This window comes from Silene latifolia, chromosome 11, assembly GCF_048544455.1.
Source record: "Silene latifolia isolate original U9 population chromosome 11, ASM4854445v1, whole genome shotgun sequence".
In the NCBI taxonomy this organism is placed as follows: Eukaryota; Viridiplantae; Streptophyta; class Magnoliopsida; order Caryophyllales; family Caryophyllaceae; genus Silene; species Silene latifolia.
The window spans coordinates 7,601,881-7,627,993 of NC_133536.1; the positions used below are offsets into that span (position 1 = coordinate 7,601,881).

The 26,113-nt window shown below is 39.3% G+C and overlaps 4 protein-coding genes across 5 annotated transcripts in view; all 4 read right to left on the reverse strand.

Moving 5' to 3' along the window:
* Positions 1–26,113, reverse strand: part of LOC141610878 (uncharacterized) — a 122,741-nt gene that overhangs the window by 88,951 nt on the left and 7,677 nt on the right. The gene's annotated exons all lie outside the window — the stretch shown is intronic.
* On the reverse strand, positions 3,953–7,259 carry LOC141610877 (uncharacterized). Its single transcript, XM_074429169.1, has 4 exons — positions 5,914–7,259; positions 5,291–5,667; positions 5,123–5,184; positions 3,953–4,796 (listed from the first exon to the last, which is right to left on the reverse strand). The coding sequence occupies exons 1-4, from the start codon at positions 7,104–7,106 to the stop codon at positions 4,278–4,280; spliced, it is 2,151 nt and encodes a 716-aa protein (XP_074285270.1). The 5' UTR covers positions 7,107–7,259; the 3' UTR covers positions 3,953–4,277.
* Positions 11,264–14,559, reverse strand: LOC141610879 (uncharacterized). Of its 2 annotated transcripts, none has more exons than XM_074429173.1 (4): positions 13,314–14,559; positions 12,566–12,945; positions 12,399–12,460; positions 11,264–12,080 (listed from the first exon to the last, which is right to left on the reverse strand). In XM_074429173.1, exons 1-4 carry the CDS (start codon positions 14,465–14,467, stop codon positions 11,562–11,564), a joined length of 2,115 nt encoding a protein of 704 aa, XP_074285274.1. In that variant the 5' UTR covers positions 14,468–14,559; the 3' UTR covers positions 11,264–11,561. The 2 variants fall into 2 exon arrangements, with proteins under 2 accessions (XP_074285274.1, XP_074285275.1); XM_074429174.1 differs by having other exon boundaries at positions 11,264–12,207.
* Positions 20,058–25,471, reverse strand: LOC141610880 (uncharacterized). Its single transcript, XM_074429176.1, has 4 exons — positions 24,304–25,471; positions 21,411–21,595; positions 21,266–21,327; positions 20,058–20,910 (listed from the first exon to the last, which is right to left on the reverse strand). The coding sequence occupies exons 1-4, from the start codon at positions 25,410–25,412 to the stop codon at positions 20,386–20,388; spliced, it is 1,881 nt and encodes a 626-aa protein (XP_074285277.1). The 5' UTR covers positions 25,413–25,471; the 3' UTR covers positions 20,058–20,385.

Sequence of the window (26,113 nt, forward strand, 5' to 3'; positions counted from 1 at the left end):
AAAATACGCGACTTTCATTCCTCTTCCTAAGGCGTGTAGCGCTCAAGAAACCGCCACCATGTTCTTCGACATGTGAAATATCGGGATTGCCTCAAAGTATAGTCGGTGACCGCGATTCTCGCTTCACGGGATTATTTTGGGGAGAGTTGTTCAATCTCCTGGGTTCGAAGCTGCGGATGTCCTCAAGTTACCATCCTCAAACGGATGGCCGATCGAACGGTTCAATAGCATCTTTGGAAGAGTATTTGAGACACTTTGTTGGGCAACTCAAATGGAGTGGGTAAGACTCCTTGATGTTGCCCAGCCTTCATTTTAATGTGCGACGAGCTCTTCATCCAACAAGAGCCCGTTTGAGCTTATTCTGGTCAATGTACCGCTATCGCCTCCCACGATTTGCGAGATACATATGGAGGCCTAGGACAAAGAAAGCCCACGAGTATGTGAAAGAATGGAACGTGAATGCCGAAATTGCTCGAGCTTACTTGGAGAAAGCGTCTCGCCGCATGAAGAAGTGGGCGGATCAGAATCGGAGACCAAGGGAGTTTAAAGTAGGCGACATGGTCATGGTGAAACTGAACAAAGAGCAGATGAGATTCCTCCGAGGAAGAGACAAGCGTCTAGTGCGGAAGTACGAAGGCCCAATCCAAGTGATCAAACGGATTGGGAAGTAGCATCAAGCCGGGCCCGCCCTGCACGGATGAAGTGTCACCCCTGTCTTTCATGTGAGCCGTCTAAAGCCTTACCATCCAGATCCTCGAAGATCCCACCCGCAACAAGAGCAAGCGCGCCAACATCCGCTCCAATCAACTTCCGGCGACATCGGAAGTGAACCGAACCATGAAGATTTTGCGGCGTTGCGAGACGCAATGCATTAGGTGGGGAGAGTGTGACGATCCGCACACTTGAACCCTTAGTTTTATTTATGCTTATGTAATTTCATTTCCCTTGTACATTTGTAGTAAGTAATTTCTTAGTTTAGCATAGTTTTAGAATAGCTTTATTTCCATAAATAGGTATATCGCTATTCTGAACTAAACTTGTAATTTCAATGTTTCCTGCTACTAGGACCAAATTATCAAATTTGCCTCTATGAGAGGTGCTAGTCAATGAAAAACCGCTTCTCATCCAAAAGCTTGTTGTTGTTTGTTGCTTGCTTTCAATAATCGTATTACTTACTTTTATTGCTTTCGTGTGCCGGACTTGATAATCGTGACTAGGATTTCCGACACACACCGACCCGAGACCGAGTATCGTGCTAGTGGGCGATCCCTCACTAGCACGAAGATCCTTGTCGCTTGCATCTTGCCTTGAGACGGGCAAGGGTGCGCGCCACGGTCCGGCAAAAGTAGCGGACCGTGACACAAAGCTACTCTCCACCGAAAGCGAATTAGTAATGATTCGCCAGACCAGAATTTTCCATGTTTGAGGTCCTGGAAACCTCCACAGTTTTCGTTTACAGAACAGACGTCCAACCTCAATAAGCCTTTCCTTATCCTTACATGATCCTTTCCTTTCCATAAATTTACCAAAAAGAACCCCATATCCACTCTTCACACTATAGTTACCATCACTATTCACTATTATGTAACCAATAGACTTCATCACTTGTTTGTGACCTACAAATGGGCTTAGCTAAAATAGCTTTTGCACTTTCATCCGCAAAAAAAAATTGAATCAAGTCTTCATTCCAAATCTTACCCACATCACCGCTCCCATTTGTCCTTAGATCTTTTACCTTCAAATTCCTAAGTTCCACATGTTCCATCCCCAATAACACTTCCTTAGGCTCCGGACACTCTCCACCAACCCATTTATTAGTCCAGACATTCAATTCCGACTCCAAACCTGGTTTCCACCCAACATGATGCCTAACAAAGTCTAGACCATGCAGAACACTCCTAGCTCCCCATGATAAATTGTTTCCATTTTGGACCACCAAATTTTCCGACACCACTTCATCACCAAGTAGTTTTTTTCGAAATATTCGAGCGAAAAAAGAATGATTGCCAGATAAAAGCTTCCACGCATGCTTGCCTAACATTGCATGATTAAGACACTCAATATTCCGAATACCAAGTCCTCCTCTTTTTGGTAAGCTAAGGAATTTTTGACTACATCAATGGATAGTTCGCCCTAATTTACCACCCGCCCACCAAAAATGTGATAGTAAGGAATTCACCTATTAGTCACACTTACCGGTATTTTAAATACCGATAGAAAGTAATTAGAGATGTTTGATAAGACGGATGAGATTAACGTGAGCCTTCCCGCTCGTGATAAAAAAATCCCATTCCATGAGGAAATACGTTTCATGACAGTATCAATAAGCCCCTTAAAAAGTTCCCTCTTGGAGCCTTGTACTTCCGTTGGGAGACCAAGGTATTTTTCGAGACCTTTATTACCTTTAACTTTTAAATTTTGCAACCCACAACGTGCCTTCGCAAGAGTAGTACTAGGACTAAATAAAATCCCTGATTTATCTTCAATCATAACCTGACCCGACACCTTGCAGTATTTTTCCAAAATTACCCTTAAAGTCTTCGTTGAATTTTTTCGATCGTCCAAGAAGAAAACCGCATCATCCACAAAGAACAAATGAGACAACGCATCCTCCCCACGGCATAAACTAATTCCTTTCAAAGAGCCATTATGTTGTGCTTGGAGCAAATTACATGATAGGGCCTCCATACATAAGACAAAAAGGTAAGGTGAAAGCGAATCCCCCTGCCTTAAACCACATTTCGGTTGAAATAACCTTAATGGTGCACCATTAAAGAGAACCTGATACGAAACCGTCATGACACAATTCATGATTAAGGCCACCAATCGTTCCGGTAACCCAAGCTTATAAAGAACAGCTCGCAAGAAATACCATCGCACGCGATCATAGGCTTTACTCATGTCCGCCTTAAATGCATAAGGACCATACTTCCCCTTCTTGTGTGAATTGATTTTATGAAGAGCTTCATGTGCCAACAAAATGTAGTCAGATATTTGTCTCCCCGGAATGAAAGCATTTTGGAACTCCCCTACCAAGTAACCCATCACCTTTGCCAGACGATTTGTTGTTAAACAAAAACATAGCGCAACATTTGATCACTGATTAGCATCATAATGTCAAATCAGCTCCTTCAAATTTCCAATCAGGAGAATATTAAGCACAACATTACCTCAATATCAAGTAATGTCGTAAAACACTTCTAATTGTAAATGACTGATGAGGTAAAATTGGTAATGTTGCGCTTTAGACGTTTCACACAACATTACAAACGATTGGTATACCATTTACTCAATCAGTATCAACGGGTTTCCTGTTTCACACAATTTTTCGTAGTAGAGAGATGGTATAAATGAGATGTAAAAAGGTCACTAACTGAGTAAATAACATAATGGAAAAATCTAAAAAAGAAAGTGCAAAGAACCCAAGAATTTGAGGTGGTACTACATACCGATTGGAAGAAGAAACTGGCAGATGCCATTCAAGGCTCTTTTTGATAAGCCGGAAGACCATCCAGCAGTTGTTCAAGCCAGTATGCATTTTCAAAGCCCTGCAAGCTGCAATAACATTTTTCTACTTTTTCCAACATAGATGAACTCTACGTCTTTACTCCTTTCCCAAAATAACAAAACAATATACTTTCCAGATCTGTTACCCCGTTACCAGCTTTCTGCGCCTCGTTCAGAATTAAACTCACCACAATAATTTCCCATGTTCAATGCATAAGGCGGGTTACGAGAAACAAGGCTTGAAAGATTTAGAAGGTAAAATATTCCTATTTGAATATAAACCATAAATATAACCACAATCCTACTGTGAGCATTGACCAGAATAGCAAGTCCAAAATTAGCTCATATTCCCACCTCAAACATAATTATACAATAGCTAGTAGCCTAGTACTAACATCTAATGACTTCAAGCAGATCCGCGATTTAACTTATAAGAAAACACAAATCTAAATCAGCTTCTATCATGAGAGGAGAATATAGTGATGCAATAAGTCCCATCAGGCATATACAACAACAACAACAACAACAACAACAACAACAACAGAGCCTTAATCCCAAAATGATTTGGGGTCGGCTGACATGAATCATCTTTTCGAACCGTCCATGGGTGAACGCACGCCTCAAAATGCGAATAAAAAAAGGGAAGATGAAAAACAAAAAGGAAGAACGAAAATGTAATGGAAAGTCAAGGTGAACTTAGGGGTTTTAAAATCGAATTCCCATCAGGCATATAAGCCCCAATAAATTTGATAGGCCGATCACCAATACACTCATGTGAGCCCTGCTCCTATGGGTGCATCAAACTTAACTTGCCCAGAAAAAGGAATCCTCTTGGACACCTTCGCCATCTCTTCCTTCAGTTTGTTTTCTTCCTCGTTGAGATTAGCTAATTCGCTAAGGAGGATTGCTCTGCGTTCCTTGGCTTGGGAACTTAACTGACTGAGATTGTTCAAAGATTCCACCAAAGGTTTGCTTCTATGTACTTCTAAAGCTTTTTCAACAAACGACACCAACCAGTAAACTTTGAAACATATGTTTCTTAGATCAGAAAGTGTGGAGGTTAAATAATCAGCTTGGATGTCACTCAAGGACTGGGCTGGGTTGTCCTCGAGTATTTGCACCATAGTGGCCAGCGACTCCAACGCCCTAGCAACTATGTCACCACTACGCACAATGCTGTCTTTTGTTATGTTCCCATGCTTCCGCCAGATCTTTTGCAAGGTTGGGACTAAATCAGACCTCACATCAAGTCCTTCAAATTTGGTAGTTGCAGTTTCACCTTTGTGGCTCTGTGTAAAGAATGAAAAGGAATTGGTACAACCAGAAAAGATATACTCACTCCATCTTATATAAATTATCCTCATTTGACTTTATTGACATAACAACGTGGATTTTGGAAAATATTTCTAACAATATAGAGAAGTTTTAATATTTTAAAGATATTATTGACAAAATAATAATTTTTGATAGCTCCGAGTCTCCGACAATAAATTATTTACTCAGTATCCATCGCATATTCGAGAAATCAATGGTCAACATCTGAACATTTACAACGGGTGATCATCTAAAATCAAATGGGACATTTGGGAAGGCTAAATTACGAATGATTTTGTACCTCAGTCCTGGAGGATGTAGAAGCCTTAGGTATTACTTGAGTCATGTTTTTCACTGATGTCCCTGCAAGAATATATTGATGAAGTTGGAAAATCTGCGGTCTAGAACCAAAGAAAGAGAAAAGATCGTAAGGCCAGGATGGTATGTGTTCTTAATTTATAGTCATTACCTTCCTCCATTGCGTCATTTCCGCTATTCATTCTAAGAAGAGTTGTCGTAACTTCTTCTTCAACAGCAAAACGAGAAGGCGTGACACAGTCCTTTTGCAATGGTTCATCACCCTCAATGTTTGCTTCTTTAGAATGTATCTCTTCATCCTCCTTTTCCCGACTATTCGAATCACATTGCATTTTTTTATCCTCCTGATCCTTACTTTCTGAATCAGATTCTACCCCGCCTTGGTCCTGGTCTTGACTGCTGAATTCAGTTTCCATCTCGTCTTGCTCCCCCTCATCTTTACTATTTGTATCCTTCAAATTAGATTGAACCTCTCCATCATTCTTACCTCCACCATCAAAATCGAATCCTTCATCGTCATCAGGCTCCCTTCACCAAGAACACGGAAATCATTGTATTCATGTCAGCACCTTCTCTGGAAACCAACACTACAGTCTACAACCGACACAGTACACACTACTACAGGTGGACAACATGGCGGGCCAGCCCAGCACAGCATTTCAGATATACTACCAATCTACTGCCCTAGCTAGACACTACACTTTAATCAACAACAAAGCTCATGGGCATATTATAAAAGAAAGTATGGAGCAATAACAACATTATTTCAATTACCTTACTGATTGACTAGAAGAAGAATCTGATTCCGAATGTTTCTTAAATTCATCAGCAGGGAACGACGAAACATTCATCATCCAATCAGGAGGTGACCAATCAATCTTAGGAAAACCGGAATTCTCCCACTCCTCCTCCCTAGCAAACCTCTCATCACCCAACCGAAAAACAGCAATGTCATCCTCACATCTGCGGACAGTATCACTCTCAGTAAACTCCCAACCATCATCCCCATACTGTGGAAACGCGGCCTCAGAAAACACAATGCAGTTCCTATACTCCCTCCCTGGAAACTTCCTCGACGCCCTTCGAAAAAAGTAATGATCCCTGGCCATAAACAGCACCTTGTTACCCTTAAATCTTTTAACCCTATCCCAATAAAAACAAGGCGTTCCTGGCGTCTTTACTCGGCTCTTTAGCCTAAAAACTTGGAACAATTTCTCCTCCGTCCGAACCACCAAGTACAGAGTTTCTCCGTCAACCGCAAACCGTTTCCGCCACCCGAACTGCACTGAACCGGGAGTTAGCGGTTCATAAATTATAGTTTTTCCAATGCTGACTTTCGTAACGGTTTCATACTGATTGATTAAAATGGTACTCCCCCGCCTATCGACCGCATAAACCTTATCCTGAAAATCTATAATGTCATCCAAATTGACCCACGGGGAGCTGGTTAACTTGACCCACGGGGAGCTGGTTAACGGAATTGACCGCCCTCGTTGTCGTTCAACGCGGGGACATCCCTTGAGTTGACCGCCGCCGTATAAAGCGAACAAATATTCTGAGGGATGGAGGAGGAGGAGCTTGTCGACGGAATAAGGTTGGCGGAAATCGTAGAAGACGGAGAGAGTAAGGGGATTGAGTCGTGAGATGTTAGGAGGGAGGTTAAAGGAGTGGGGTTTGGAGGTGAGCGGGTGGCGGAAGATGAAGTTGCGGTCCGCGGTGGTTTCGCGGGTGACGATCCATGGACGGGAGGTGTAAGAGAGGGATTTCGGTGGTCGGAGGTGGTAGACTTCGGTGGCGTAGACACCGTCACGGTAAAGACACCGAGTGAAAGCTGATTCGTCATTCCGATGGGTGAATTTTTTCAAGGGTGGTGGTATACCTACTTTTTCCGGGAGTCGTGTCTTCGACTGCTTCTTTCTTTTTAAGCCACTACTCACAGTCTTACTGTCTCTGACCTGGGACTCCATTTGTCGGTCAAGTGAGTGAGTTCGGTGGTCGTGGTGGTGGTGGTGGTGCCGTGGCAGTGGCTGGCAAGTGGCAATGGAAAAAGAAGTCAAAGAATCGGGTCTACGAATGATGTGAAATTCTGAATTGTATTCTTGATTTGGGGGTTTTATTATCTTAGTTAGACCAACTCATCTCATTTTTTCGAATGATAGAGGTGAGCCTCGAAAAAACTGGACAGGAATGTCCAATAGAAGTCATAAAGTCGGCAACTTTGTTAACTTCACGAAAGCAATGTTTAATTATTGCTTTATCAAAGAGCTGAAGATCTAATTTTACATCATTTATAATAGTAGAAATTTTTCAAAAAATTTGCCAAGTACTACTACGAAATCAAGAAGAATAATTGATCTGGGGTTTTATGATTTTAATTAATTTTGGGGTTTTTATGTGGCTTATATATAATTAATTAACGATATTGCTTTCTCACATACGAATTTTACTCATTTGTGACGGACATATCCGTCGCAAGCTTGCAACGAGTCAAATACAACTCATGTGGGATAGATAAGACCAAAACAAAGTGCCTCGAGAGTAGCATTCTGTTTTGTCTTATCTACCCCACATGGTATTACTTGACCTGTCACAAGCTTGTGACGGATATAACCGTTACAAGGGAGAATTCCTGGTTAGGTATTTTAGTTGAGGATAAGTTGTAAAGTTTAAATAAATCGGGTTTAATAAAAATCGTCAGCATAACTAATTTTAGTTGGTAAATTTCTGAATTATGTTGAAATTAAGGTGATTATTTGTAAAAAAAGAACTGGGTTATTTGTAAAATTTGGTACATAAAAGGGAGTTATTTACCAAAAAAAAAAAACACAAACACCCCCTTAATGTGGCCTAATCATGGTCGCGGTGTTAATTTCAGTTTGAGTCGTGGTCCATCACTCCATCCCAGTCCTCGAATGAACCCGATTCACAGTGCACCGTTGGAACTACTTTCCGAATAATATGAAACCAGAAAAGATATGTCGTACGTAGGGATGACAATGGGTAGGGTCTGGGTAGGGTCCGCCTAAACCCGGACCCGACCCGAGATTTTTCCTTTGGACCCGTACCCGACACAGACCCGCAAGGGTCTAAAATTTGAGGACCCATACCCGGACCCTATGGGTAAGGGTAGGGTCTGGGTCTACCCGCGGGTCCGAGTTTCAGCCACTTTATTAACAAAATTAACAGCTATGGGGTCTATAATATTAAAAAAAAAAAAATCATACTGCTTTAACATTATGAGTTTATTAATCTGCCGTTAATGGTGGTTGTCGGTCGCCAGCTATTAGAGATATGGTTGTCAGTCGCGTATCAGTGCTGTGGTGGTGGTTTTCTTGTGTCAGTGGTGGAGTGGTGGTATTGTCAGAAGAGTTTGGTTAGGGATGAAGGAAGAGAAAGAGACTTTAGTTGGGTTTCTACAGTCAGCCAGTATGAATTCAAAAAAGTTGTAATTTTTATTTTATTTTTCTTTAATAAAGGGTCTAAGGGTCGGGTATGGGTCTCATAACTTAGACCCGGACCCGGACCCGAAATATTTTCTTAAGACCCATACCCGACCCATACCCATTGGGTCTGAAAAAATGAGACTCATACCCGACCCGTTAGGATCCGACCCTCAGGGTCTGGGTCGGGTCCCCGACCCACTGCCATCCCTAGACGTAAGCCAACCAAAACATCAGCTGCTGATTGCAGACGAAGAAGGAAATTATAAATTTCCAAAAGTTGTTCAGGTTCAGTCACCATACACACAGACACAGGTATCACCGTATCAGTGGAAACCAAGAGTCACCAAATGAAGACACCACATATTCCTTGCAGCACTAGCATCAAGTACTGGTAATTTATAATCAGTAGGTCTCATTTCAGACGGGTTATTCCGTCTGAAACTTTCAGACTGGCTTATGGGACCACTTTTATGGTCCGATGTGACCATTCGTAAATGGTAACATTTTCAGACGGGCTTAACAGGCTTAACCCGTCTGAAATGAGATTTTGGGATTACTAATTAGTAATTACTCCCAAGGATTCTTTCTTGTTAAACGGAAACATAGCAAGACCTTTGACCATTGTGCTCGAAAAGCAAAACTAGAGTAAACAAGAAACTCAAAAGTACACCCTAGCTAATGACCTGAAACGAGGTACGTCCGTTGCCAATAGCCAATCAACAATTTGGAGCATGAGAGTGCTTTACAAATCATTGATTTGCTTCAAAGTTCAAAACTGTCAAATGAGCACCTCAAATCACTAGAATGTTGAGCACAATATTACCTCAATAACACGCTATGTTGCAAAAACATTTCATGTCTAGCTTTGTGTTTGACGAGGTGGTGTTGTACTTTTTTACCCAATCTGTTTCACTGGGTTCTTCATACTTATGCTTCACACAATTTTAGAGAGATGGAAAAAGTGGATGGAAAAAGATCATTTGCTGAATCGCTGGCACTCAACAATTTGACAGAAGTACAAGTGCAAAGAACCTGTTGGTACATTCAAGAAAGGAATTTGTAAAGAACCCGCAAAAAAAAGGTGTATCACATACCGATTTGAAGTAGGCAAGAGCAGATGCCTTTCAAAGCTATCTTTGATAAGCTGCGAAAGAATCCAGCAGTCGTTCAGGTAATATGCGTCTTCAAAGCCCTGCATGCTGCATTAACATTTTCTACTTTTTACAAACATGGAAAGAGCTGATTTAACGTAAATATTGGTGAATTTGGCGAGTCATATATATATATACCTGCATTATATGCTCTTCGATTTTGCATTTCATTTATCCTTGAGAACTTGGGAAACGTGAACACAAGATTATTGAAGACCTTTGTCAAAGAAGACGTTTTCTTGAATCCAAACTAGCAGTTGTCTAACGAACAACACAGTTCATCTGGAGATTTAAGTTGTTATCAATGTCAATTGTGGCTACAATAGGTTTCTCACTTAATGTAGTTCATTTAAGTGATCCGAACTCCAAACACCAGACGAGAACACCATCACACTTTACACTGGACCAGACTATACCAAATTTAAGGTCATCTAATCATGGTCAGGTGTTAATGTCCGTTTCATCTTATCCGGTCTTGGACTGAACCCAATGAACCATCAACAGCTTAACTACTTTTAGAATAATAATGTTCAGCAAACATACACAGGAGATATCAGTAGAAACCAACCAAGACTCAACGACGAAGACAAAACAGATTCCTTACAAGTTAGTATAACACTAGCAACTAGCATCGGAGTATATTGATAGTTATCCTTGAAGATTCTTTCTTGCTAAATGAAAGTTTTAACACATTTGATCGTTATATGGGAACAGGAAAACTAGAGAGTAAACAGGAACACTGAACCAACAATCTGGAGCATAAGAGTGCTTTACAAATCATTGATTAGCTTCAAAATTAAGTCAGCTCCTCCAAATCTCCTATCAGGAGAATGTTAAACACAACATTACCTAAATAACATGCAATGTCATAAAACAATTCTAACTGTAGCTGACTAATGAGGTAAATCAGGTGATGTAGTGCTTGCTACGTTTCACAGAACATTGTAAATGATTGGTGTACTTTTTATTCAATTAGTTTCAACAATATGTCATGTCTTCAATGAGAATTTGTGTAGTTTCAATGGGTTCTTCACACTTCCGTTTCACACAACTTTTAGTAGGAGAGAGATGGTACAAGCGGAAGGAAAAAGGTCAAGGCGGGTGGAAAAACGTCACTAGCTTGCACTCAATAATTTGCTTGTAAGTACATGTATTGAACCTAAAGGAAATATCTAAAAAGAAAACTGCAAGAACCCAAGAACTTGAGGTTGTATTACGTACCGGTTGGAAAAGGCAACTAGCAGATGGCAGATGCCATCCAAGGCTCTTTTCGATAAGCCAGAAGAGCATCCAACAGCTGTTCAAGCCAAAATGCATTTTCAAAGCCCTGCAAGATTCAATAACATTTTTCTACTTTTTCTAACATAGATCAACTCTACGTCTCTACTCCTTTCCCAACAAAACAAAAGACTATACTTTCCAGATCTGATAGTACATTACTAACTTTCTGCAACTCATATCCAAAAAATAACTTACCGTAATAATTTCATATGTTCAATACATAGGGTGGGTTATAAGAAAAAAGATTCACAAGATGTATAAGTTAAAATACTCTGATCATCTCATGAGAATATACAGCAAAAATACACCAGAATATGAACAATAGTTAGCCATGATCCTACCGTGAACATGGATCAAGATAACATGTCCAAAATAAGCCTATATCCCCGCCTCAAACATAATTAATTATAAACATAGTTAGTACTAATATCTAATGACTTCAAGCATATCGTAACTTGTGAGAAAACACAAATCTAAACTTAGCTCCTAACACAAATCTACCTGGCATATGAGCCACAAAAAATTGATTGGCCGATCACAACCACACTCAAATGAGACCCACTCCTAAGGGTTCATCAAAATTAACTAGCCCAGAAAAAGGGATCGTCTTGGAGACCTTCGTCATTTCTTCCTTCAGTTTGGTTTCTTCCTCGTTCAGTTTTGCTACTTCATCAAGAAGGATTGCTCTGCGTTCCTCGACTTGGGAACTTAACTGACTGAGATTGTTCAATGATTCCACCAAAGATTTGCTTTTATGTACTTTCAAAGCATTTTCAACAAATGAAACCAACCAGTAAACTTTGAATTGTAAACATTTTAGATCAGACAATGTGGAGCTTAAATAATCAGCTTGGCTATCACTCAAGGATTGGGCCAAGTTGTCCTCAAGTATTTGTACCATGGTAGCCAGCGACTCCAACGCCCTAGCAATTATGTCACTGCTACGCACAATGCTATCTGTTGTTACGTTCCCATGCTTCCGCCAAATCTTTTGCAAGGTTGGGACTAAATCAGACCTTATATGAAGTCCTTCAAATTTGGTAGTTGCAGAATCACATTTGTGGCGCTGTGTAAAGAATGAAAAGGAAGCACTCAAATTGGTTTCAGTAAAGATATACTCCCTCCATCTCATATAAACTGTCCTCATTTGTCATTGTTGGCCTAACAATGATGTGGATTATGACCAGTATTTCCTAACAAGACAATAAGAAATAACTCTTTATTATAATAATATTGTCATAATAATTGTTTTTGTCAACTCAGCCAACAAAGGAATGGTCATGGTCAACAACTCAACACTGACAAGTAGTGATAATTAAAATCAAATGGGACATTTGGGATGGATCTAGTAAACGAAAAGGCTTGAAAAGGAATTGTGTTGTACCTCAGTTGTAGCGGATGTAGAAGCCTGAGGTATCACATAAGTGATGTTTTTTCCTGAAGTCTCTGCAAGAATTATTGATCAAGTTGAAAAGTCTGCAGTCTAGCACCAAAGGAAGAGAAAAGAGCGCAAGGCCAGTATGGTATGTGTTCTTAATTTACAGTCATTACCTTCCTCCATAGCGTCATTCTCGCTATTCATTCTAAGAAGAGTTCTCGTAACTTCTTCTTCAACAGCAGAACGAGAAGGCGTCACAGGGTCCTCTTGCAATGATACATTATCATGCTCGGCATTTGCTTCTTTAGAATGCATCTCTTCATTGTCCTTCTCCTGGCTGTTCAAATCACATTGCATTTTTTCATCCTCCTGATCCTGACTATCTGAATCACATTCCACTCCACCTTGATCCTGATCTTGACTGACGAAATCATATTCCATCACTTCTTGCTCCTCATCATCTTTAGTCTTTGAATCCATAACACCAGATTGCACTTCTCCATCATTCTTTTCTCCACTATCAGAATCCGGTCCTTCATCCTCATCAGGCACCCTTCACCAGAAAAAAGGAAAATGTTGTTTTCATGTCAGCACACTTCTACGGAAATCATGCTCATCAGAATCTAAGGATCACACACAATTTAGCAAACCATTTTAGTTTTGTATAATGTATGTAGCATATACCAAGAATTCATTAGGGTAAAAGCTCGCCCCACCCCCACCCCCACCCCCACAGATATAATAACAAAGCTTCGCCCTTCAGACACATGCATCACATGGGAATAAACCATTCTAGTCGGCAAAAGAAACATATCCAAAATTATTTCGACAATACAGCCAATCTAGTTTCGTAATCATACCATTAATTATACCATCACAATAAACATCATGAAAATTCAATCATAACACTATTTCCATTACCTTTCTGACTGAACAGAAGACTCTGATTCTGAATGCATCGAAAATTCATCTTCAGTGAAAGACGAAACATTCAAAATCCAATCAGGAGGCGACCAATCAATCTTAGGAAAACCCGATTTCTCCCCCTCCCCTTCCTCTTCCCCTTCCCTCGCAAACCTCTCATCACCCAAACAAAAAACCGCGATATCATCCTCACATCTCCGGACATTACCACTCTCAATAAACTCCCAACCATCCTTCCCATACTGCGGAAAAGCCGCCTCAGAAAACACAATGCAGTTCCTATACTCCCTCCCAGGAAACTTCCTCGACGCCCTCCGAAAAAAATAACAATCCCTAGCCATAAACAAAACCTTATTACCACCAAATTCCCAAACCCTAACCCAATTAAAACAAGTCGTTCCTCCCCTCTTTTCGCTCTTTAACCTAAAAACCTTAAACAATTTCTCCTCCATACGAACCACCAGGAACAGAACTTCCCCGTCGACCGCGAACCGTTTCCGCCACCCGAACTGTCCTGAACCGGGAATTACCGGTTCAGAAATTAAAGTTTTTCCGATACTGATTGTATTAACCGTTTTATAATGATTAACCAAATTGATAATCCCCCATCTATCAACTACATAAGTCTTATCCTTCAAATCGATAATATCATCAAATTTAACCCACGGCGAGTTACGATGCGATAACTTGACCCACGGCGAGGTACCATGCCGGCCCTTTAATTGACCGCCGCCATATAAAACGAACAAATTACATTTACTAACACTATCATAACACGGAGCAGGAAGAACGAGGAGCTTATCGACGGAATTGGATTTCCGAAAAGCGTAAAAGACGGCGAGAATGGCGGAATTGAGTTGCGGGAAGTAGAAGTCAGGAGGGAGGTTGAAGGAGTGAGGTTTGGAAGTGAGGGGGTGGCGGAAGATGAAGTTGTAGTCTGCGGTGGTTTCGCGGGTGGCGATCCAAGGACGAGCGGTGGAGGAGAGGGATTTCGGTGGTCGGAGGTGGTAGACTCTGGTGGTGTTGAGATCGTAGTGGCGTTGTTTGAAAGCTAATTCGTCGGTTTGATTGGTGAAGTTTTTGGAGGTGGAGGTTGGTGGTGTTGACGCAGTCGTCTTCGTCAGTCGTCGCTTCTTCCGGTTCGTCGTCATTAGTGTAAAACACAGTCTCACTATCTCTACTCCATTTGTCCGTCAAATGAGTGACGGTGACATGTAACATTTGTGTCGGGTCTTTTTTTCATCTAGCTTACGTACTTCTAGAGATAGAAATGGGCTGTGTCGTGTCGGGTCGTGCCTCGTGCTAGCTCATTGGATTAGGAGAAGAAAATGGCAAGGTCCATAGCCCACCGTGTCGTGCCTGTGAAATGTAAATAGCGGTCAGGCACGGCACGGCCCACTGCCCATAGCGTGCAGTGTCGTAATGTGCCGTGTCCATGCAAATCCTCCACTTTAACCTTTTTTTTTTTGTATTTTGTGAACGGTTAATTTGTCAATTCAATTCCTCTTTTCGTAAATTGGATGATACTAGCTAGGGGTCGTTTGGTTCAAAATATCGGAATGGAGTTAGAACCCCATACTTGCTTAGAAGTGTTTGATTCGATTTTAGAATGGATTGAGTATTTGAGTATAGTAATAGGGTGGAATGGATTTAGAAACCAAGAGATTGAAATGGAGTTATAATCCATTGGGTATCAACTTCATTCCAAAACCCTCCAACCAAACTTAGAACGAATTAAATCCATTCCAGAAGCTCCAACCACACACCCCCTTAGTGTATTAGCTTTTAGCGTTTTTCTAACATAATGTGTGCCTTTAAGGCACATGTTAGAAAAACCGTTGTATTATGTACATATGTTAATGTATGCTTCCTCTATTCAACTCAACTCTACCACTTTCCATTTTCCACACTATTCACAAGTGAACATTTAGTTTCGATTTTCTCTCAATACATAAGTGAAAATGATACGGATTTGGATAGCATCGATGAGCTCGTTATGGATATCGTTATGGACAGTCCTATGGAGTATGGACTGTTCAGAAGCTGGTCCAAGTAATGTTCCAAGAGCCCAATTAACTACGACTCAAGCTAATTGGATTGGGGAGTCGTTGGTTAGTTGTGTTTGCCTAATCAATATTGAAGACCAGCCCAATTAATCGGTGAAGGCTAGAGACAAACGATTAATTGAGAATAAGTGGGGAATTACTATGGGATTTATTTCAGCATTTCGGAGGATTTATTTGAGCATTTAAACTAGATTTATTTCAGCATTTGTCGTTTATTATAGCTGTTTTAGAGTTTGTTTATTTGGTAAGTTTTAGCCTAGTCAAAGTCTAATTAAGAGACTTAATTAGGTAGTTTATTACCACATTAAAACAGCCGTTTTAGGCGTGTAAGCTTGGCTATTTATAGCCTTGTTTTCCTTTGCATTTCCATCCAATAAATAACACACAAAAACACTTATCTTTTGATGCTGCTGCAAATCCCTTTATTTTTATTCAACGCGTTTTGAGTAAATTCACGATCATTCTCAATAGGTCTTGAGCTTGATCACCATTGTCGAGTTATAGGTCTAACTCGCTAAATATCCGTCCTTTGTTTGATAATTTGGTTGCTTCAAATATCACGGTACAGAATGGGTTGCCCCGAGTGCATTCAGATCTCATCGTATGTTTGTTGTTCTAAGTTTCACGTTAAATCACTTTCAGACAATTCATTACACCGTTCAAAACTCATAAACATTGACAATCAGACAGTTTCAACAACTGTTCAGTTTTAGTTAATTCCGCTGTTAGACATGAGTTCAGTTCTTTGAATCCAACTCTTATCAGAAAATATATTCATGTGAGATCTTGTTTGATTCGTCTTTACGAGTACATTAAAAATATCTAACTTTTATAATTTTTGTAAATACGTAGTTAACGATATCTACCGCGTAAAACACGCGTTGGCAAATGTGAAAAAGCAAATTGGTAGAGTGGAGTAGAATGGTATCTTACTGCCCCACCCTGCTAGGCGCCTGTACCATGTGAGTTCTTTCCCGCGGGGATTATTCCCTCTCCGGGCGTCAGGTCCCCAGGAAAGTGTTCATCTAGGGAATCGAACCCAGGACCTCGCAATTCCTCCTTAGGAGGCTTTGAGGTTACCCTGGAATTCCACTAGACTCACACATCTTGGGTATCTTACTGTATTTAATATCATTATATCATTATAAATTTTAACACCGTCATAAAACAAAAAAAAAATGGCAGATGGTGCACTAAAATGAAAGTTCAGGGACACCATGTGCAAATTCCTAAAAGCAGGGGTATCACGTGAATTAAGCCAAACCTCAGGGGCACCACATGAATTATCCCAATTTTAAAAGTAGATCCGTATAATTTTGTACTGATTTAAAACTAGTTGGACTTAATTTTAAACCCATTTTTATAAACATGTCTAGAGATCATGCATTCATGCACACATCAATTAGACGGTGATTGATTAGGGGTAGGAATTTTAGACCCCGATAAGTCTTGTTTAAGACGGACTATCCGTTTTATAAAATAAAACGAATTCAAATGTTAGCACATGGTCATATACTCGTAACACAAAAGCTCCCGAGAGACGGTCTCTCAATAGCATTAGCGTTATTGAGAGACCTCTCACATGATGGGGTGAGCGACTCACTAAATTTGTTTTTTCCCTATTATGTCTCCTAAATTAGTGGGAGATGGTCTCTTATAAGACCTACTGCGTACGTAATAGGGACAATTTTTGGTATCTTTTAGACAATTTGTCATGTCATTTGCTATATATTTGACCAGTCTTAAGGTTTAAAACGAATACTTCGATCTTAAACAATAATCTTTGGAAATTTTAACTAAGATCCCAAAACTGATGTACCACTAAAAAAGTAAATTTGGCGAGTCATACACTCCCATGCATCAGATGCTCCTTGATATTACATTGCTTCATATACCACCTGAGCGACACAAAAACACAGGTTCGACAAAATCGTGAAGTCGGAGGGGAGCAAGCCAGATACAAAACGGAACACCAATTGCGGTTACAATGGCGTCTGACTTGTGATGTTCATTTGGTGCTCTGAGCAACGGACCAAACAGAATAAGACCATAGCGTGACCCTTTACTCCGCACCGGACTGTACCAAATTTAATGTGGTCTAGTCATGAGCTGATCAGCTGATGTCAGTTTGAGCTTTGGTCCTTCGATTGAACTCGATGAATAGTGGACCGTTGAACTACTTTCCGAATAATAATACGAAACCAAAAAGCATACGTGATAACCTCTGCAAACAATGTAAGCCAACCAAAAAATCAGCTGCTGAAGCAGAAACAAACTAGGGAGTACAAATTTCCGACATAAGCTGTAAAGTTCAGCCATCCAACAAAGGTATAGGGGTAGAAAGTAGAAACAATCAACCCAGATTCAGCAATAAAGACACAAAAAATTCCTTGCAAGTTGCAACACTAGCATCAAATATTGCTAATATAATGGTCGTCTTCGAACTAACAACATTGGAGAATGTCGACCTCGGTTTCATTGTTTCCAAACATGTTCCTCATCATATACCAAATTGCGATCATGTAACAAACGAGTATGTTTACGAGCAATTCAAAGATTTTCAGGTCCTTATCGACGCAACCCGGGGGTTGGTCACTATTCTTTGAACATGCAGGAATCACAAAAAAGAGCGACACGAAAATAAGAGGAGCCAAGATCATGAACACTAAACTTTTCAAGTAGATCTTCTTCACACGCATAATAACCTGAATATGAACAAAATATATTACTAATTAATTATTAATTATCCAATTGATAGGATTGAGGATGGGGATATTGTATTTGTATAATTGTATTGAATTAGGCAAGAGCAGAAGCCTAATTTTTAGGAGTGGATGGAAAAAGATGATTCATGTCAGTCGACATCATTTTGGGATTAAGGCTCTGATGTTGTTGGTTGTTGGATGGAAAAAGATCATTTGCTGGCACTCAACAATTTGCCAAAAGTACAAGTACAAAGAACCTGTTGGTACATTCAAGATTTCAAGAAAGGAAAGTGTAAAGAACCCGCAAAAAAAGATCATATTACGTACCGATTTGAAGTAGGCAAGAGCAGAAGTCTTTCAGATCTATTTCCGAAAAGCTGAAAGAGCATCCAGCAGTCGTTCAAGGTAATATATGTCTTCAAAGCCCCTGCAAGCTGCAATAACATTTTCTACTCTTCCCAAACATGGATGAACTCCACTCATGAGTCATTAGTCATTACCCGAAAAACAAAAAGGACATTTACAAAACTGACACCCTATTACTAGTTTTCTGCAACTCATTCTCCAAAAGTGACTCACTAATAATTCCCTTTTTTAATACATAAGGTGGATTCTGAGAAACAACCCTCAAAATAAGTAGAAGTTAGATCACTCTTAGAGAATATAAACACAAATACACAGAATTCATGAAGAATAGTTAGCCACAATCCTACCAAGAGCGTTGCTCACGACACCAAGTTCACAATAAGCTCATATCCCAACCTCAAACAAAATTCTATGCATAGCTAGTACTAACATTCAATGACTTTAAGTTGAGAGACATATAATTCATGAAAAAACACACCATTAAACTTTGCCCTCACATGAGGGGAGAACACAGTGACATGAAAAAGTGACATGAGCCATATGAGCAACAACAAATGGATTGGCCGATCACCAACTCACTTATGTGAGCCCTACTCCGATGGGTTCATCAAACTGGACTTTCCTAGAACAAAGCATCATCTTGGAATGAATACACAACAGGTTAAAATTCAATTGCCTGTTAAGTAGAAAGAAAACATAAATTTCCAACATAAACAGTGAAAATTAGTCACCAATTCACCACCATACACAAAGGAGGTCTTCGTAGAAACCAAACAAGAGCAGGAATGAATACACAACAGGTTCCATACAATGCTACATCATATATTGCTGATTACCGCGCTGAAGGTTCTTCCTTGGTGTAATGGTGAGAGGTTAAACAAAAACTTTGCACGACATTTGACTATTGTACGTGAAAAACAAAATTAGATGGTAAAAAGTAAACTCAAAGGTACACCCAAGCTAGCACAACATTTCCTCATCAATTAGCAATGTTATAAATAACAGGAGAATGTTGAGCACATTCAGCACAACATTTCCTCAATAAATAGCAGTTATAATAACATCTGAGTCATTGAGTGTCACTTAAGACAATGTTGTGCAGATTGGTTTCTTACAACCTTACAACAGCTTAACTTTTATTCCATCTGTTCACCGGGTTTTTCTATACTTAGGTTTCACAAATTTTTTTAGTAGTAGAGAGTAGAGAGTAGAGACTAGAAAGATGGTGCAGGTGGATGGAAAGAAAAGGTCACTTGCTTGCACTCAATAATTTGCTGAAAATACAAGTGTAGAGAACCCAAAGGACCTACGGAAAAAAGGCCAAAGAACCCACAGAAAAAGATAACATGCTTACCGATCAGAAATAGATGCATTCAAGGCTCTTTATAATAAGCCGAGAGAGTATCCAGCAATCATTCAGGCCAACATGCTTCTTCACAGCCCTGCAAGCTGCAACAACATTCTCTAATTTTCCTAACATGGATGAGAACAACAGCAAAGAAAATAGTCAAGGACCTGCTACCCCATTACTCAAAATTCTCACCATAAGAATTTCCCTTTTTCAATACATAAGGGGGTTAAATTGTTAAAAAAAAATCCTCACATGATGTAGAAGTTAAAAATACTCGTATGAGAATATAAACCACGAGTACACCAGAACTCATGAACCACGACTATTACTAATACAACCATGAACATTGAACATAATTCAGAACAAGTCTACAATAAGCTCATATCCCCACCTTAACTACATATACACATAGGGCACACAACTAGTAATCTAGTACAATTATACTAATATTTAGCAACTCATGAAAAAACACAGATCTAAACTTTGCTCCGACTAACCATGACCGGAAAATAGGGTGAGGCAAATAAGTCTCATATGAGACATATGAGCCCAACAAAGTGATTGGCCGATCATCAATACGCTTATGTGAGCCCCACTCCTATGGGTTCATCAAACTTAGCTTGCCCATAAAAAGGAATCATCTTGGAAACCTTCGCCATCTCTTCCTTCAGTTTGTTTTCTTCATCGTTGAGTTTAGTTAATTCATCACGGAGGATTATTTTGCGGTCCTTGACTTTGGAACGTGACTGGCGAAGATTGTTCAAGGATTCCAGCAAACCCTTGCCCTTGCTTGTATGTACTTTTAAAGCCTTCTCAATAAAACAAGCCAACCAGTCAACTCTGAAACCTATACATCTTAGATCAGGCAGTGTGGAACTTAAATAATCAGCTTGGCTATCACTCAAGGACTGGGGCGAGTTGTCCTCAAGTATTCGTACCATAGTGGCCAGTGACTCCAACGCCTTAGCAATTATGTCACTGTTACGTACAATACTGTATTTTATTATGTTCCCATGCTTCCGCCAAATCTTTTGCAAGGTAGGGATTAAATCAGACCTTATGTCAAGTCCTTCAAATTTGGTTGGTGGCGAATCAGTTTTATAGATCTGTGTAAAGAATGAAAGGAAAGCACAGAAATTGGTAAAATAGTAAAGATATATACTCCCTCCATATCATATATATTGTTCTCATTTGACTTCGTTGGTGAATCAATGTGAAATTCGTACTTTCTCATGATATATAGATACTTCTAATAATTAAAAAATCTTAAAAATGAAAATGTCAAAATAATTGCTCTGATAAATCAAACATCACAAACTTTAATTTGTATCACTTCATATATTTATGGAAATCAATAGTCAACATTGAGAGTGATTGACCATCAAAATTAGTGGCGACGGAAAAATTAAGATGGTCGGATGGATCTAGAGAAGGAAAAGGTTAAAAAGAGCTATTTAGTACCTCAGTTATTGAGGATGTCAAAGCTTTAGGTGTTGCAGAAGTGATGTTTTTCCCTGAAGTCTCTGCAACAACATATTGATTAACATGAATACCCGCAGTCTAGAACTGAAGGAAGAGAACCGAAGGAAAAGGTTAACATGAATACCCGCAGTCTGATTTTGTCTATCAGAATCAGATTCCACCCCTCGTTGATCTTGATTACCGAATTCAGATTCCATCTCTTCTTGCTTGTCCTTGTCTTTACTGTTTGATACTTTCAAATCAGATTGTACCTCTCCATCATTCTCATCTCTATTTATAGAATCCAAGCCTTTAGCCTCATCAAGCTCTCTTTACCAAGAACAAGGAAACATGTTTCAATGTCAGCAATCTTCTCTGGAAACCAATCTCATCACTACGCACACGGTTACTCCCTCCATTTCACTTTTGTTGTCCTCTTTTCTCCAAAATTTATTCCGATTAATTTTCCTCTTTCTAAATTTGGTATGCTAAAATGGGTGGACTACCACTATTACCCCTAATTTTTTAACTACCATTCCCTCAATCAAAATGACATTGCCCCTATTCTTCCTAAATAAGAAGGTAGAGGAGTAATTTTACCCCTATTTCTTAAATCTTCCCAAAATGGAAAGTAGAACAAAAAAAGAGGAATGAAGGGCATACTTGTTAATAAACGATATATATCCATACAATAAACAGACAAGTGATTCCTGCATTCTACAATGTCTAGAGCATCCCAAACTGAGGGTCAAAGTCCTACGTGGATATTACTTCACAATTCACATATACCTAAAGTCCTAAACTCATAATAGAACACTCCCTCTAACAAACTTCAATCTTCCTACAATTATACTTTCTAGTTTCCACCTACATCTTCCAGTAAAAGAAAAAAAAAAAAACTCGTACTTCATGGGCCATAAGAGTTAAGAAGGGTTATAACGAGTGGAAGGAAATGCACGCGGTGGGTACAAGATCACTGGACAAAAGATGAAAGATTCCAAAGCATGAAATTTAACATGAATAACCCAAAAAGGAAAGTAGAAAGTATAATCTTGGTTCTAGAGAATATTAAGCATGCATTTCGCGGGGGTATTTGGGTCAATATATCAACGCAACCATGAAAACATGAAGAGGAGGTTGATGAAAATTGCTTCTGAATTCGCATCGGTTGGATGCTACCCAATGTTGCCAGGATCGGGATTCTACTTTGAATCGTTCGGGTTCCGTGAGATCGGATCGTGGGATTGGATCGTAGGATTGTACGATTCTAAGATTCTCGCTAGTTTAGGCATGATTGATGGAACGGATCTCACAAATATGTAAATTAACTATAAAACAACATAAATGAAGTATTAATTATATAATTATAAAAGCCACTAGAGTGTTTTTGAACAAAAGAATTGATAATTCAACCGTTAATGTCACCATTGCTTACGGCAACTAAGGACCAAAATGTTGAAAAAATAGTGAAAGGAACAATTATAGTCTCGGACAACATACTAATATCAACACTAGTTATCAAAGCTTATTGTTGAAAAAATAGTGACAGGGACAATTGAAGTCTCGGACAACATATTAATTCAGCACTTGTTATCAAAGCTTATTTAGGGTTCATGGGTGATAAGTAATGATAGCAGATTGTTGAATGTTAAATTGGGAGTTAGGGTTCATGGGTATTTGACAAAAGAAATGGGATTATGAAGTTAGGTTTACCAGTTTAGTTCGGGCTTATTTTTATGTCTTTTTTACTTCATTTTTCTTATTTTTGTTAGTCAAACGGGTTAACATAACTAAGTGGCCACATAAGTCAATGAACGCAATTAAGAGTGTAATAGGCCTTAAAAAGTTGTAAGAACATGTGGCCCAATGGCTCATTACATGAAAAACGCATTTATTATAGGCAAAACATAGAATCGTACGATTCCACAACGATTCTGTGATTCTACAATTCTGACCGATTCTACTGCGATTCTACCCCATAACGATCCTATGAGCGATTTGGATCGTTTATCTATTTTTGGATCATAGAATCGTATCTACGATCCGGATCGCGATTTTAACATTGATATTGCTACCACAAATGCAAGGAGTGCACTCAATTTAGTTAACCATTTTGCAATCATTTTGCATATCCGTGAGCTAGAGAAAATGGGTCCTAGGCTCATCGGAATGAAATGGAAACAATATATGTCAGAATTTTAGAATAATAACTACCTGATTTAAGTACATTAAAATTTACCACCTTTTAAAATGTTTTTTTTTTCCAAATTACCGCCTTTTAAGACATTTTGATAAAAAATTGTTATCAAAGCACATTTTGAGTGAAACGGAAGTTGATTCTCTGGTCACTCTATACAAACACTCACACTCCTAAAGAGTAAAGACCATCCTTATTACCAAACAAGCTCTCATGCTAAAGGGTTTGGGGAGTAAAATGGCCGAAAAACTAAACTTTTTACCTTAAAAAATGTAATTTGGTAGCAAATTTTGATCAAAATATTTTAGAAGGTACTAGTAACTTCGAAAAATTATTTTAAGAGCTTGTAAATTTAAAAAAGACAGAGAAAAGGTAGTAAAAGTTTAATTTTTCCTATTAGGCACATTACTAGTAGTCAATCAGCCATTCAGGCTTCAGCCCCTCAAATTTAGATTAAACCTCAAGTACTTAAATTTGACAGACTAATCTGAATAAATTTAAATTTTAATTAACTTATCTTAATTTAACTAAATTCACTAAAAATATTTAAACAACTTAATAAACTTGTTTAAGTTAGCTCAACGTAATTAAACGTTAACTTAAATTAACTGAACTGAATGAACTTGAATGACCAGAACCTTCCTATGAATTATGTGCAAAAGAACGCTGCATAAGTGGAAGGCTGATACCTACAAGGCTACAACCCCTTAGCACCTAAACAATTTCAGAAATACTACCAATCTACCGTTATAAACATATCAACATAACATGATACCATACTTGTATAAAAAAATAGATATTGGGCTCGTTCCAAAATGTAATAACACCAATTGGATTTTACCTTTCTAATTGGCAAGAAGACACTGATGCAGCCGAATAACACTGAAATTCATCGGCTGGAACTGGAACAGCTGAAGCCTTGAAAATCCAAGCAGGAGGTGACCAATTAATCTTAGGAAAACCCGAATTCTCTCCCTCCCGTGCAAAACACTTATCATTCAACCGAAAAACAGCAATGTCATCATCATATCTACGACTAACACCGAATTGGTCTCTCCTCTCTGTGAACTGACTGAAATCCCAACAATCATTCCCATACTGCGGAAATGCGGCCTCATGAAACACAATGCAGTTCCTATACTCCCTCCCTGGAAACTTCCTTGACGCCCTTTGGAAAAAGTAATAATCCCTCGCCATAAACAACACTTTCTCCCCCTTAAATCCCCAAACCTCCTTCCAATATAACTCCCTTTCTCGCTTCTGAAGCACAAAAACTCGCAACACTTTCTCCTCCATCCGAACTACCAAGTACAAAAAATTGTCATCGACAACAAGCCGTTTCCGCGACCCGAACCGTCCTGAAGTAGGAGTTACAGGTTGAAAAATTACGGTTATCCCGATGTTGATCATTCTAGTAGCTTTATGATTATTGATCAATTTAACTATTCCTCGCCTATTCACCGCGTATATCCTGCCGCGAAAGACGGCAATATCATCTAGTTTGTCCGACGGAGATAACCTGACCCACGGCGATGACGCCGTCACATCCACCGCCGGACATCCCCACAGTTCACCGCCGCCGCACAAAGCCAATAGCGTACATTGGCGTACATCGACATTATATCTCGAGTTTAACAGCGGGTCAGGGACGACTACGAGCTTGTCGGCTGCGGGGAATTGATACGAGACGGCGATTGCAGAAGGATGAAGTTTTGAAAAGTCGAAATAACGAGGGAGGTTACAGAGATAGGGATCGGAGGTGAGGGGATGGCGGAGAACGACGCCACGTGCGGTGGTTGTTGGGTTGATGATCCAAGGGCGGTCGGAGGAGAGCGAACGCGGTGGACGGAGGAGGTATACGGTGTCTGTGTAGAGATATTGGGGGTGGCGGTTGAATTGATAAGAGTTTATACTACGGGTGAAACTTTTAGAGGAGGGTGCCGTCGTCATGTTTCTTCGTCCTTTCTTCTAGGGTACTAGAGTAAATGGGTAACCTTATCTTGGGTGGGTAAGACTTTAAGAGTAGAGTTAAGCTCGGTTTCGTAAAATTAACTGAAAAGATGGCTGAAATCTAAAAAGTTCGCTAAAAATTGAAAAGTCAACCAAAAACTGAAAAAGTAACTGATAAGATAGTAGATAGTTGAAAATTAAGAAATTAGGAAATGATAAGATAACTGATTATATAAAAAAGTGTTTGACGTAAAAGGATATGATAATTATTTAAAAGTATAAATTTATTGGGTAAAAATGGAAAATCAAATCAAATCAGGGACCTGAAATCTCAAATATTACTCTAGGTATTCATTTCAGATAGCTTATTTAGTTAAATAAGCTAATTGCCAAACGCTTACAAAAAAAGGTACCTGAAATTTTGATCAAATAAGCTACTTTGAATCAGGTACCTAAAATGTCTTGCCAAACGGATCCTTAAAATTGTCGAAATTTTAACATAAGCTCGATTTGCATATAGTCTCAATAAATTTGGCAAGGAATCAATACATTTTCCGTCAAAAAATTTTTAGCCCATATATATCAATAAATATTAGGATCGAGATGGATATTGAGCCTAATAGAGTACTTATGTCATGGGATAAGAAATGGAAAGTTTGGTTACGCGTCCAAGTCATTACCTAGCGCCTAAAACCGAGTTT